Genomic DNA, 12,648 nt, shown 5'->3' with positions numbered 1-12,648 from the left:
AAGTCCACTGGTCACACATGAAGAGTGTAGGCCAGGCGGCACGGACGAGTCTTTTGAGAAGCCCTAAACAGTGCGAGTGAGCTCGCCTGCCTAACCACCAGTGGCAGAGCCATGCTGCGTACATCGAGCCCTGCAATGTATTAGGAGCCATGTTTTATTCATAGAGAGAGCCACGAATGAGCTCGTTACGTTCATTACGATTTCAAATTCGAGATATGATGCACCCAGATTTTCCATGAACCCCGATGCCCCCCTTTTCTCCTGAGCTTCTTGGGGTGAAATTATTCTGGGGTGCTATGAATCTGGAGTGCTGTGATTTTGAGGTGCTGTGATTTTGGGGTGCTGTGATTTTGGGGTGCTGTGATTTTGGGGTGCTGTGATTTTGGGGCACTGTGATTTTGGTGTGCTGTGATTTTGGGGTGCTGTGATTTTGGAGTGCTGTGATTTTGGAGTGCCATAATTTTGGAGTGCCGTGATTTTGGTGTGCTATGATTTTGGTGTGCTGTGATTTTGGGGTGCTGTGATTTTGGGGTGGTGTGATTTTGGGGTTTCTATGATTTTGGGGTGCTGTGATTTTGGGGTGCAATAATTTTGGGGTGATGTGATTTTGGGGTGCTGTGATTTTGGGGTTTCTATGATTTTGGGGTGCCATAATTTTGGGGTGCTGTGATTTTGGGGTGCTGTGATTTTGGGGTTTCTATGATTTTGGGGTACCATGATTTTGGGGTGCCATAATTTTGGGGTGCTGTGATTTTGCTCGATTTCTTTACCCCCCTACGCCACCCCTGCTCAGATGCAATGTCCGCCCTGATTGAGCCAGTGGGTGGAAATGGCACATTCACAAAGCAGAAGCGGAAAGTCTTTTCCATTAGGCAACCACTATTGACGTCCCAACGTACAGAACTCACGGCATTTGTGCCTCACAGCAACATGTGCCGAGGTTGGATTCCCCACTGGGGGTCGACTATCTCCGTGACGTTTCTATGTTCTTTTCCTGTTCTTCACGGGTTTCCTCTAGTTTCCTCCCATAGCTAAAACAACAACATCAACAAAAACCCCAACATACAATGTTGTCCGGTATTGAAGGAGAAAAACAAGGACAAGAGCGTATCAGCGTCAGCAGCAACGGCCCGACACAAATCCCGTCCAGCAGACGAGCGGGCAACTCTTTGGCCACAGTGTGCGGGCCGATGCTTTCCTTTCAAGGGTTGGGCCCTCTCATCCCACCGGCGCGCAGGAAATGTCTAGCTGTTCTCCGCAGTCGTCATAGTTCGCGATGGACAGCTGAAGAAGAATAAGGCATCGGCCAAACAGCCCATTCCTTAGAAATTATTCCAAAGATTACTCACTCTGGGATTTACCAACGGCAACATCGCCCCCCCCCCCCCCCCCCCCACTGAGACAACTCGTGGGGACCCTCCTGAAAATAAGTATCTTGAGACTTTCTGATTAACAATAAATTTAGTGATTCACTCCGAAGGGATGGTGAACTAAACTGACCCCCCCCCCCAAATGAAGCATCACCTTGGAAGCATACAATTGTGAGTGAAGAACCCATTACATTTTCTTTTTTACAAACCTTTGCATGAGGCAACAAAACGAGCATGAATTAAACAATACTCCTGCAGACACACATTTGCCAATAAATGCGTAAGATACACACAACAACCTCTAAGGAGCATTAAATTAGCAGATAAAAAGGAAACCATTTAAAAAAGGGCCGTAAGCGTGACATCACAAAACTTAAACGTGATATTTACAATTGCTGTAGAGCAGTATTATCTGACGAGTTAGTTTCGTATCGGTTTGAGTGTTTTCGTTCGAGCCTTACTATACTGATGGACTCCTGGAACCAATTACACGCTTTGGCAGATTCAACATAACGGCCTATAATCTCCGCTCTTAAAATCAAGTCACGCCCACATTGGTTGCTCTTTGCTGGTATTTCGTTCTTGAAGACCGCTTTAATGAAGAACTGTGAGCGTGTCCCAGAAGAGTGAGGGTATCACAGTCAGAATAAATCTCACCGTCACTAAACTATTCTGTACGCATGATAAGCTCTAAAACATTGCACACATTTGAGTTTTTTTTCACATCAAGAAAATTAACTGAGCCCAGCACTCAGATGAACACATCTCTCTTTCGGGCCCAATTGTGTTTTTTTTTAATTCCGTGGAACGTGGCCGTCCCGCGTATACCAGCATTTACCGCCCATCCCTTGTTAACGCTGAGAAGGCGGTGGTCGGGGTGCTGCCGGATCCTTCTGCTTGAACTGCTCGAGTCCCAGGGGGCTGAGGGTGTCCCCCACAATGCAGTTCAACTCGGTGGTGAACAGGAGGATTTCTACACAAATCTGGCTGTCCGCCTGACGATGCCAGTTGTAATTACTGACGAAACGTTGTACTCAGATTGTAAATGTTGTGGGTTTACTCTCCAACACACCGGTGTGCTGTACTAGCGACGAATTGGCATGTTCTGTTTACGTGACAAACCTTACTAATTGGGTGTGTCTGGTGGTGGCGGGTTTTACGACACATTTGCATTTACACGTTCTAACCCAAAAAAACCTCTGTTATGGATGATGAACGAGTGGTAACGACGAACGCCCGAGTCTCGACGGTGTGCGGGGGTTGTGCCGTTCAAGTCACCTGGACCAGGAGCTCCAACTTCCGGTCGTCCAGAAGATTAATCTGGCACCGACGCCCTTCCGTCATCTGTGGCGCGCGCACACACAGAGGAGAGAGCAATGGTTGAATGAGCGTGGGCTGGGTGGGGTCCTAGGGTTAGAGCACGAGCGTGTGAAGGTTCAGATCCCGGTTGAGTATCGGGGCAGCTCAGCAGACCCTCCTGGGTTAAATAAGTAATATTGAAAAAAAAACTTTTATGAAATGTACCGTACTAGTAATGGAAGAACTCCACGACTCCAGGAAGTGGCCCCGAAGCTTGAATAACGTAACGGGCTCCGTGGTGATTTACAGCCAACGGCAGTTGAGCGTGGACAATTAGACCCAAGCCGAAACATAACATATAAAAAAATACTGTTTAAAAAATATTTTTTATTTTTAATGATACAATATCGTATTGTCATCAGTATGACATAAGTATGCCAAGTTTGCAGTCGATACCACATTGGGAAGTGGGTAAAAATTGAGTTACAAGATTTTAGGATACAACAACAGACAGTGAGTTAATAAAAATCGTGTAAATAAAAAGAAATAGGACCCCCGACCCCACCCGGTTCCCCCCTCCTCCTTCCTCCCTCCCTCCCCCTGTCCGTCTCTTTCCTTCCCCCGGTATTATAGTTATCTTCCACCTCACCCCTTTCCCCTCACCATAAATACCTCACCTGGTATACAGGAGGTCGTGGGTTCGATCCCGACCCTGACGCCTGCTGCTGTATATTTGGAGTTGTGTGTCTCTCTCATCATCATCATCACGGTGACTAGGAGATGTTAACTACCTCGCCTGGTGTACAGGAGGTCGTGGGTTCGATCCCGACCCTGACGCCTGTTGTACATTTGCAGTTTGCGTGTCTCTCTCCCCGTGGTCACGTGGATTTTTCTCCAGGTCCTCCGGTTTTCCCCTCCACATTTAGAATCAAAGACGTGCCGTTCAGAACATTTGGCTGCTGTAAATTTCCGGACGATAAGCCCACTTCGTTGCGCTATCAGCTCAGTGGGGCCTTAGCTGCCAAAATAAAAATAGTTTGTTTTTGTATAAACATTCCTGTACCCCCCCTCCTTCCCCGGAATGTGGTCCCTCCACCTGGGTAGTGGGTGCAGTGAGCCCAATCTCCCCCCCCCCTCCACCCCTGCATTGGGGCACCTGTCATGTCGAAAATCGGGCTGCGGCTGTTCACCAAGTTTGTGTCCCCCCACTCCCCAAAACCCCTCCGTTCTGTAATTGGCGTTTCGGTACCGGGGCTCTCGTTGAGTTGCAAATGAGAAACAAAAAAGTAAGAGGTAGCAGTTTCGTGGAAAGTTTTAGACTAGTTCTTGAATCGAGAGAGAGAGAGAGACCGGCCCCCTTGCCATGGAATTTGAAATGAGCAGGGGCTCTCAATGGCGTTACGGGCATGAGTTTCAAATCGTGGCTAGGTTCAACTGACTCCCACAATCTCCCCACCGGATATAATTAGGATACAATGTGGAAGAATCCCATCAGGTTTTATTTCTTATTCTAACATTACTGGATGGAGTGTCAACAGTGGTTGTTGTTCTTCTTGGTTCTTTCGGTAAAGTCACGTAGAAGGGAAGTAATAAATAATAAAAATATAACATAATAAAATAATTCTCACGACGTTTCGGCCACAACGCAAGCAGCCGTCCTCAGGTGAAGACCAGGTCTGTCGGGAAGACAGCGTCTGAATGAAACACCACCACGCTTGGAGCGTCTATTTAAGCTGCTGGGTTGGAAAGTGGTTGTTCTGTTAGAGACCGATCCTTGCCATGGAAATGGGGGAATCTCCACCACCGGCTCGAGGTTTGCCAATTGAAGACGGAGCACCGCTTCGATGCTTTGACCGAGCACGGAAGAGGACTTTGGACTGCGTTTGCATACCGAGTTGAATCTCGGTGCCCAGTCAATCCAGCAGCGGTGGTCATCATGGGTTGATGAAGGAGTTACGGGGTCAGTAGGCGGGGGTGGGGGGGGGGGTTGCCCAGGACATTTTCAAATCTCACTCGCCACCGATTGTTTGCCGTGCCTGGGGATCGAACCCAGGTTGCTGGGCTCATAGCACAGTGTGCACTAATCACTGTTGCCAACGATCACACTCATGACAATTGAATATGGCTTTCAATTTGTTGGGTTTGAGGGTTGAATTACCCTCGTAAAATGATTATTAATCAGTCTCCTTTGTGTAACCAGGTAAGAGCACTATGAGGTTCATCCCCAATCATTTTTGTCCCCCAGCGATTAAATAGAAAGTTTAATTAGCAATGTGCGGTGAGTACATTCTTGACACTTTGGCTGTCGATATATATTTTTAAATACCCAGGCTATTGGCTGCGGAGCAGACAAAGCGCCATGGCTGTAGTACTTTAACCGCACCACATATATTGTACTAGCTTTACTACCCGGCTTCGCCCGGGGCTTGAATTAACCACGCCCGGCCGCCTTTGTCTCCCCAGTTCACACACCACAGCAGTTACTCGTTTGAGGCTGAGTCGACCTAGGGGAGGCCCAGGAGCGGTTAAAATAAGCGTAACCGGTGGTGGCCGTGAGCGGGAATCGAACTCGGGTCGCCGGGTTCGTAGCGCAGCGCGCTACCCACTACACTACAATGCATTACGCTTTCACATGCGCGGGTCACGTGACAGATTTGACGTCACAGCTCACTTGCTGTGCAAAAAAATATATGCATTATTGAGATCCCCACCCCCACCCAACAAAAACACAAAAGTGTATTTTTATAATTTGTGTATGGTGTACAGTCTGGAAAGTACCCACATGGCAAATTTCAAGTTTGTTGCATGTCGGGAAGTACGCTAAACATTTTGAACAGACACACATAATCACAACTTTCCCTTTAATATATATGTAGATTGTACCGTTATAAAGAAGCGTTCATGAAGAACGTGGCGAGTGCTTTTATTTTATTTCTACTCGCGTTTCGTGAGCGTGTGTATTGTTCAGGTGCCGTTTGTCTGCAGGTTTCAACTGCCACGCCCGCCGGGTGAATTAACTGAACCGGTGACCTCTTGTTGACCTTTGCGAGTCCCAACGAGCGAACCGTTATTCCAAAGCAGCATCCCACGTCGGCAAAACGGAGAGTCTATCGGCGTAAACAAAGCCATGCTACGTATATAGACCCACGCGATGCAGGAGATAGATGCCATGCTATACAACAAGTATAACCCGTAAAAACAAAGTTTTTCACTATAAATCCTTTATATGCGTGGCGGCTAGAGTCCTCTCGTCCTCTGGCTTGAGATGGCTACCACCTATGGGTCAGATGATTGCATTGCACCATTAAGCAATTGGTAATTAAATATAATATTTTTGTCCTAAAAAGTGTAACATTTTGGATTTTTTTTTTTCTTGAACATTAATTGTCACACACAACAAGTCTGTGTGGAAAATGTCAGCTCGATTGGATCACGGGAAGTGGGTTAAAAAATGACCGAAAGATTTGCACGGTTGTAAGCAAGCAAGCGCGCAAGTGAACTTAATATAAAGGATTTTAAAAAAGAGGCCACGGCTCTCCAGCATCTGCCACTGAGACGGCTGGAGAAGAACTTGTCAAAACTTGACTCTGCTTACTAATGAGCGCCTGCGACGAATGCGAGCCAGTGAGCCGCCCTCGCCGTATCAGATGCGCACAGGCAGTGGCACGCTGCAGAGCCACCCATTGTGACAACCATCACACATTCCAGTGCCCTTCGATTGCTCATTTACTGCTCATTAAGGCCGATTACAACCATGCTCTATTAACTCATCCGCAGACTATGTGATGTGCTTCCGTATGCCACCCTGAAGCCAAACGCTTTTAAAATAAATTCTGTAAAACTTGGACAATTTGATTTCTGGTAAGTAGAAAACAGTTAGAATTAATGGGGCATGACCATATGGAGCAATTTTTTTTATTTTCTGATTTCCCTACGAGATGGCGGCAAGACATATCATAGCCGTGGCCTGAAAGCAACTACATTTGGGGTCACGTGAAATATCAGGAACGGCCACAGGAGGGCATCACCTGGTCCTGAGGACAAGCGATGCCTGGCTGGGAAAGGGTTTGATCACAAGACATTGAAAGCGGTCGGTTTTCAAAAATAAATGTGATGAAGGGGCAAACAAAATTTGCACCAAGTCGGATACAGCGAAGTCTTGCCAATGATGAGCTATGTTAACTGTACAGGGATCCCGATGCATCATTTCAAAGTCATGACAGCGATCTGCCTCTGAAAACACATTCCTGCGGAGGGAGCTGGTAGGAACGTTGGGTTGCTCGGTCAATGGCCTGCAGGGTCAACGGCGGCGTGGTGTATTCCGCAAATATGCCCGACTGTGAGGGCGGGCACAAGCCGGCGTGAGTAGGTTAAACGTTGAGTTTTATAAGGGCACCACGGGGTGACCAGCCCCTCCCCACCCAGCCCCACCCTTCCCACCCCCCACCCAGCCCCACCCTCCCCACCCAGCCCCTTCCCACCCTCCCTCCCCACCCCCCACCCAGCCCCACCCTCCCCACCCAGCCCCTTCCCACCCTCCCTCCCCACCCAGCCCCTCCCCACCCAGCCCCTCCCCACCCAGCCCTTCCCCTCCCACCCCACCCAGCCCCTCCCCACCCTCCCCACCCAGCCCCTCCCCACCCAGCCCCTCCCCACCCAGCCCCTCCTCACCCTTCCCTCCTCACCCTCCCCACCCTCCCCACCCAGCCCCTCCCACCCTCCCCACTCAGCCCCTCCCCACCCTCCCCTCCCCACCCAGCCCCTCCCTGCACGACGGACGGACAAAATAATCCCCTGTGGGCTGGTGTAACCAGGAGGTTCCTACCAGTATAAAGACCGTCTATGAACAGGGCGATGCAACTTTGCAATATGTCAAAGTTGTAATGAATCTCGTTACAAATATCGGCCACAAAACGATGAAATGCGCAAGGAAATGTCTTGCAGCTAATTCCACTCCATCGCATCTACACACCCAAACGGCGTTCCAAATGCTTTGTTGACAAATAATGAGGCACTTGTGGACCCATAGAGACACGATGCATCAACCCGATCATCTGTCTACAACGGGATGCACTGATGGACCTGAAACAAATTGGTCACATGACCGTTGCAAGAGGGAAATTGATCGCCCACAATTGTCAGGTTTGTCGAAAACACAAATATTCAGTTTCAAGCCTTAACAACACGATGTAAAAGAAAGAGTTGTGGTTTTTCTGGTAACATATTTTTCATTTACACATTCATATTCAACGAGCATTTTGGAGAAGTATAATGAACACAATGTGATGTACTGAAGGTGTAGAATTGTATGCTGCATATGACGAATGCATTCCACTTGAGAATATTTATATTTAAACTGGTTATTTTTTTTCTAAACATGAATTTTTAAACTTAAGTATCAGTTCATAAATGTGATACATGATGGGCCCCATTCCACTTTGGTACAATATCCATAAAACAGGACAGACTGCTGAAAAACTATCAACGGTTCATTGCATTCTCACGAATGAATATGCAACATTTAGGAGACATTACTTGTCAGCGTAAACCTCCAACGTAAAGGTGTAGCGCTGCAATTTCTTGTTTTTATGACCGCTGGCGGAAGGGCCTCCGCTAGAGGGAGCTGTAGAGAGCCTCTATGGGGTATTTGGCCTACTCTTCCACACTCTACCCCACCTCACCAAGTGACCTGTCCATCACTATCTGTGGTGGAGCCACATTGCTAGCTTGGACAGAGGCAGCGGGATTTTTAAAAAATTAACCCGTAAAAACAAAGTTTTTTACTATAAATCCTTTATATGCGTGGCGGCGAGAGTCCTCTCGTCCTCTGGCTTGAGATGGCTGCCACCTATGGGTCAGATGACTGCATTGCACCATTAAGCAATTGGTAATTAAATATAATATTTTTGTCCTAAACAGTGTAAAATTTTGGAAAAAAAATTTCACGAACATTAATTGTCACGCACAACGAGTCTGTGTGGAAAATGTCAGCTCGATTGGATCACGGGAAGTGGGTTAAAAAACGACCGAAAGATTTGCACGGTCCTAAGCAAGCAAGCGAACTTAATATAAAGGATTTAAAAAGACGTGCACATTGCTTCAACTGCTGCACCAGGAAAAAACAAAGCCGGCAACCTCTGGATTGCAAGAGATGGCGTCACGTTGGCGAAATGTTAACTACCTCACCTGGTGTACAGGAGGTCGTGGGTTATATCCCGAGCCTGACACCTGTATATTTTAATTTTGCATGTCTCTTTCTCCGTGGTCGCGTTGATTTATTTCTCCAGGTCCTCCGGGTTTTCCCTCCACATTTAGAAACATGTGCTTGGAGTATTTGGCTGCTGTAAATGTCCGCATGAGCCACTTCGTTGCGAGATCGCTTCTGAAAAAGAGCTACATCGCTCAAGTAGGCTTGGCCTGCTCAAATATTTTAGTTTTGCTTTCATAGTTTAGTTTATACACGTTTAATAGAGGAAACGCACCCACAGTTGATGGCAATACAAGCGCAACACCCGTCGCTCAATTCGACGTTAGTCCCTCATTCCGTCGCCGCAGCCACCGCAGGCGCAGCAGCAACCGCAGCAGCAGCATCAGCATCAGCACCCACAGCAGCCGCAGCAGTAGCAGCAGCACCCGCAGCAGCAGCAGCCACCGCAGCAGCAACAGCAGCCGCAGCAGCAGCCGCAGTAGCCACCGCAGCAGCAGCCGCAGCAGCAGCAGCCGCAGCAGCAGCATCAGCAGCAGCAGCAGCCACCGCAGCAGCAGCCGCAGCAGCCGCAGCAGCATCAGCAGCAGCAGCAGTCACTGCAGCAGCAGCAGCCGCAGCAGCCACCGCAGCAGCAGCCACAGCCGCAGCAGCAGCAGCTCGCAGCAGATCGAGGACGGTTACCTGGTAGAGGTCGCTCAGCACGGCGAGGTGTCGGATGGTGCGCAGGGGCACCGAGTACCAGTGCCCTCGCGTGCCGCCACCGCCGTGACCACCACCACCGCCGTGACCACCACCACCGCCGTGACCACCACCACCGCCGTGCCCACGACCCCGCCACCCCAGCCCCTGCAAAGCGCTCCGGCACCTTCGGCCAAATTCGCCCAAGTCGAGCGGAGAACGAGACGTGTCGGGGCCGGACGACGCCATCGCGTGCCCGCCTCTCGTCTGCCGGCGCTGACCTTTCGCGACCATCTCTGATGGGCTCTCGTCTGCCGCCTTGTCTGCTGCCTTGAGCGATGAGGCTCCTTTTTGTAGGGTCTTGAGATACATGTGTTATTGAGATGAGTTGAGAAAGCCCGATGGGTGTTGTCCGATTTCGCTGTTGTAAAAACCTTGCTCTGCTGGTAGACGACTCTTATTTGCGTCAGATCGGCACGGCTATTTAATTGTGGAATTGTGGTTGTCAAATGTGTTTTATTTACCGTGAACGCAAACGTTAAATGTTAGAGGTGCAATATTTTTATGATTAAGGGATATTCTTTGTTTCACTCGACCTCTCAATAACGTACGTACTTTCGCGTCTCTGTGAAACGGGATTGGTACGCAAAATTTTTGTTTGATGTTTTACAGTCAATTAAAACCGCAACGTCCAATATTCAGCGGGAGAAATTACTTTACAAACGAAAAGCACAAACGTATCAATCGATCTTCACTCCTACAAACTGTCTCCATGTAAAAAAAAAATACCGAAACAAAGCAGCCAATAAAATCGCTGCAATATTTATTTGTCCATTAATCACGTAACATAAAAAAAACCCCAAAAAGTACAAAATCGATTTTCTTCACAGTCGCAACCACCGCTAACGGCCGTTCAGGCGGCAGCACTTTGAGTCATTTAACGGAGCTTCCTGGAGGTTCAACGACGGTTGAAGTCTCTCTCTGTTCCACCGCAAGTGCGCTAGCTCTTGCCTTCCCATCGTGCTCCAACGCCCCCCCCCCCACCAAACTTTAATGAGCTAAACAGGAAAAGGGTGGAGTGGCCGAATGGCCGAATTAAACGCGCCCACGAGTGCCCCGTATCTTGCCCACGATATCGGCTCAAGTCCTGGGAGGGCTTCCCGTGCCCTGAGCCGGCAACGTGTTGACCACGCTTCCGACGAGGAACAACGCACCGGGTACATTTTGGAATACAACTGGGAGATGACAATGTGAAATCCCAGGCGAGGAGTCTAGTCAGCCTCTCGTCCTCATGAAACGTAACTCGGAGCGCTGTGTCAATCAAAATGCTGCTCCATTATATGTCGATCTACACCATGCCGGTCAGTGTGAGTTGGTGAATGGGTGGCCAGGGCTGGTTCAGATATCACTTGCCCCAAATGTTATCCATGGGTAGCAAATTAATTCCAGATGGCCGGATTGATAGCACAGCGCACTTACCAGAGTGCCACCATTACTGCCACCACTGCTTCCCATTATCCTTACGAGGTCATTTAAATAATAAGCTGCACCAATTTGGGAAAAGCCAGCGTTGGCTATGTGACAAAAGAGTTGATTCCTGCAAGAAGAACAGGCAGTTTTCAATCCTGCCAAGAAAGATTAGCACTGCGCCACCCTCACTTGAGGCTGATAAAAAATTAACCCGTAAAAACAAAGTTTTTCACTATAAATCCTTTATATGCGTGGCATCGGTTTTATTTTATTATTCATTTCTGTTTTTCTTGAGTAAGAGTTTCATTTTCATCACATTGGTATTTTAAATTAAATATTTAAAAAAAGTTTTTCCTAAAAAGTGGTAATTTTTGGAAATGTTGTTTCACGAAAATAAATTGTCACGCACAACGAGTCTGTGTGGAAAATGTCAGCTCGATTGGATCACGGGAAGTGTGTTAAAAAACGACCGAAAGATTTGCACGGTCGTAAGCAAGCAAGCACGCAAGCAAGCAAACTTAATATAAAGGATTTAAAAAGACCGTGACTTGACGGAAGAATACACAACATCGCGTGTGCAGGTTCGGTTCAATCATTGCCACTGCACACCAGCGGCAATCGGAATCTGAAGATGACATTGGGTGTGTCCCCTTGGGATGCCTTCGGACTCCCTCGGCCTAGAATAAGCACCCAGTCAGGTGGATGAATACGGCACAAAAGTAGGCAAAATTGGTGGGACACATTTACGTGTCCGGCCTTGAGCTATAAGTTGAACTTGGAACTTATTTTGCACCGTACGTAACCAACCGTGCTAATTGGAGCTGCCATGCGTTGTAAAACGGCACACATCAAATTAAAAGTGCTCGCCGTTTACAGATCGTGCTGGGGATGATTTTCAGATCGGGACATTTTTTATTTCAGATTATAAATGGGAATTTGGGAATTTACTAACAGTACCTCCATGGCCTATCCAAACTAATAGGACAATTATTTGTTTTTGTTTTTTCGTGCGTGCTTGTATATCTATTCCCGTGATGTTTACATTTCTATAGAGTTACGCGTCATCATACAATGCAAGCTAATTTGTTTTTGCAACGCAAATGACACTTTGCGTCCTTTTGTGAGCGGCACTTTATTGGCGAACTTCTGACGATGACCCACAACCACAATAAGATCAGCATTCTGTGAAGAGCTGTAAGGAACCCATTGACTCCTTCATGTTCATTGGCTTTTTCTGTTTGTTAATTATCAAACAGTGCCATCACTTAATTACCGCAGTCACCGATAGCGCCTGGCTTTTCCCTCAGGTGGCCAGATTTAATAACGGCTCCGCATGTGGAGGGAGAAGTACGACCCCCAGGGGCTTTTTGTGTCACAGGCTCCTGCACCAGCCCGTGTGTGACATCATGAGTTCTAGCCACCACGTGGGCAGAGTATAAATAGCCTGGGAGCCCGTGGGACAGAAGCGCTGTGGGTTCCATTGGCTCTCACGCGAGGCTCATTTGATAATCTCGGCCAAGTCAGCAACAACTGCGTAAAATTATGAGTGCCAAGTCAAAGCATCTCCCCTGCTGATTTTTTTTTATGTTACCAGGTAAGGCTCACTGAGCTATGTTGCCGTTT

General features: G+C 48.0%; 1 protein-coding gene across 5 annotated transcripts in view; it reads right to left on the bottom strand.

Annotated features, from left to right (window-relative positions):
• LOC133355385 (FERM domain-containing protein 4A-like) overlaps positions 1 to 12,648 on the bottom strand; it is a 308,322-nt gene that overhangs the window by 182,077 nt on the left and 113,597 nt on the right. For 4 of the 5 annotated variants that reach the window (XM_061572640.1, XM_061572639.1, XM_061572642.1 and 1 more), the window contains exon 2: positions 2,649 to 2,714. In XM_061572640.1, the coding sequence (XP_061428624.1) occupies positions 2,649 to 2,714 (66 nt within the window). Of the gene's footprint in view, positions 1 to 2,648; positions 2,715 to 9,558; positions 9,663 to 12,648 lie in introns of those variants that run through there. The other variant, XM_061572643.1, reaches the window with a different exon arrangement.

The sequence above is a fragment of the Lethenteron reissneri genome, chromosome 51 (assembly GCF_015708825.2).
Source record: "Lethenteron reissneri isolate LAM-NWPU_2019-01 chromosome 51, ASM1570882v1, whole genome shotgun sequence".
Lineage (NCBI taxonomy): Eukaryota > Metazoa > Chordata > Hyperoartia > Petromyzontiformes > Petromyzontidae > Lethenteron > Lethenteron reissneri.
Note: the sequence above shows the minus strand (reverse complement) of the source record. Positions and strands in the feature narration are given on the sequence as shown.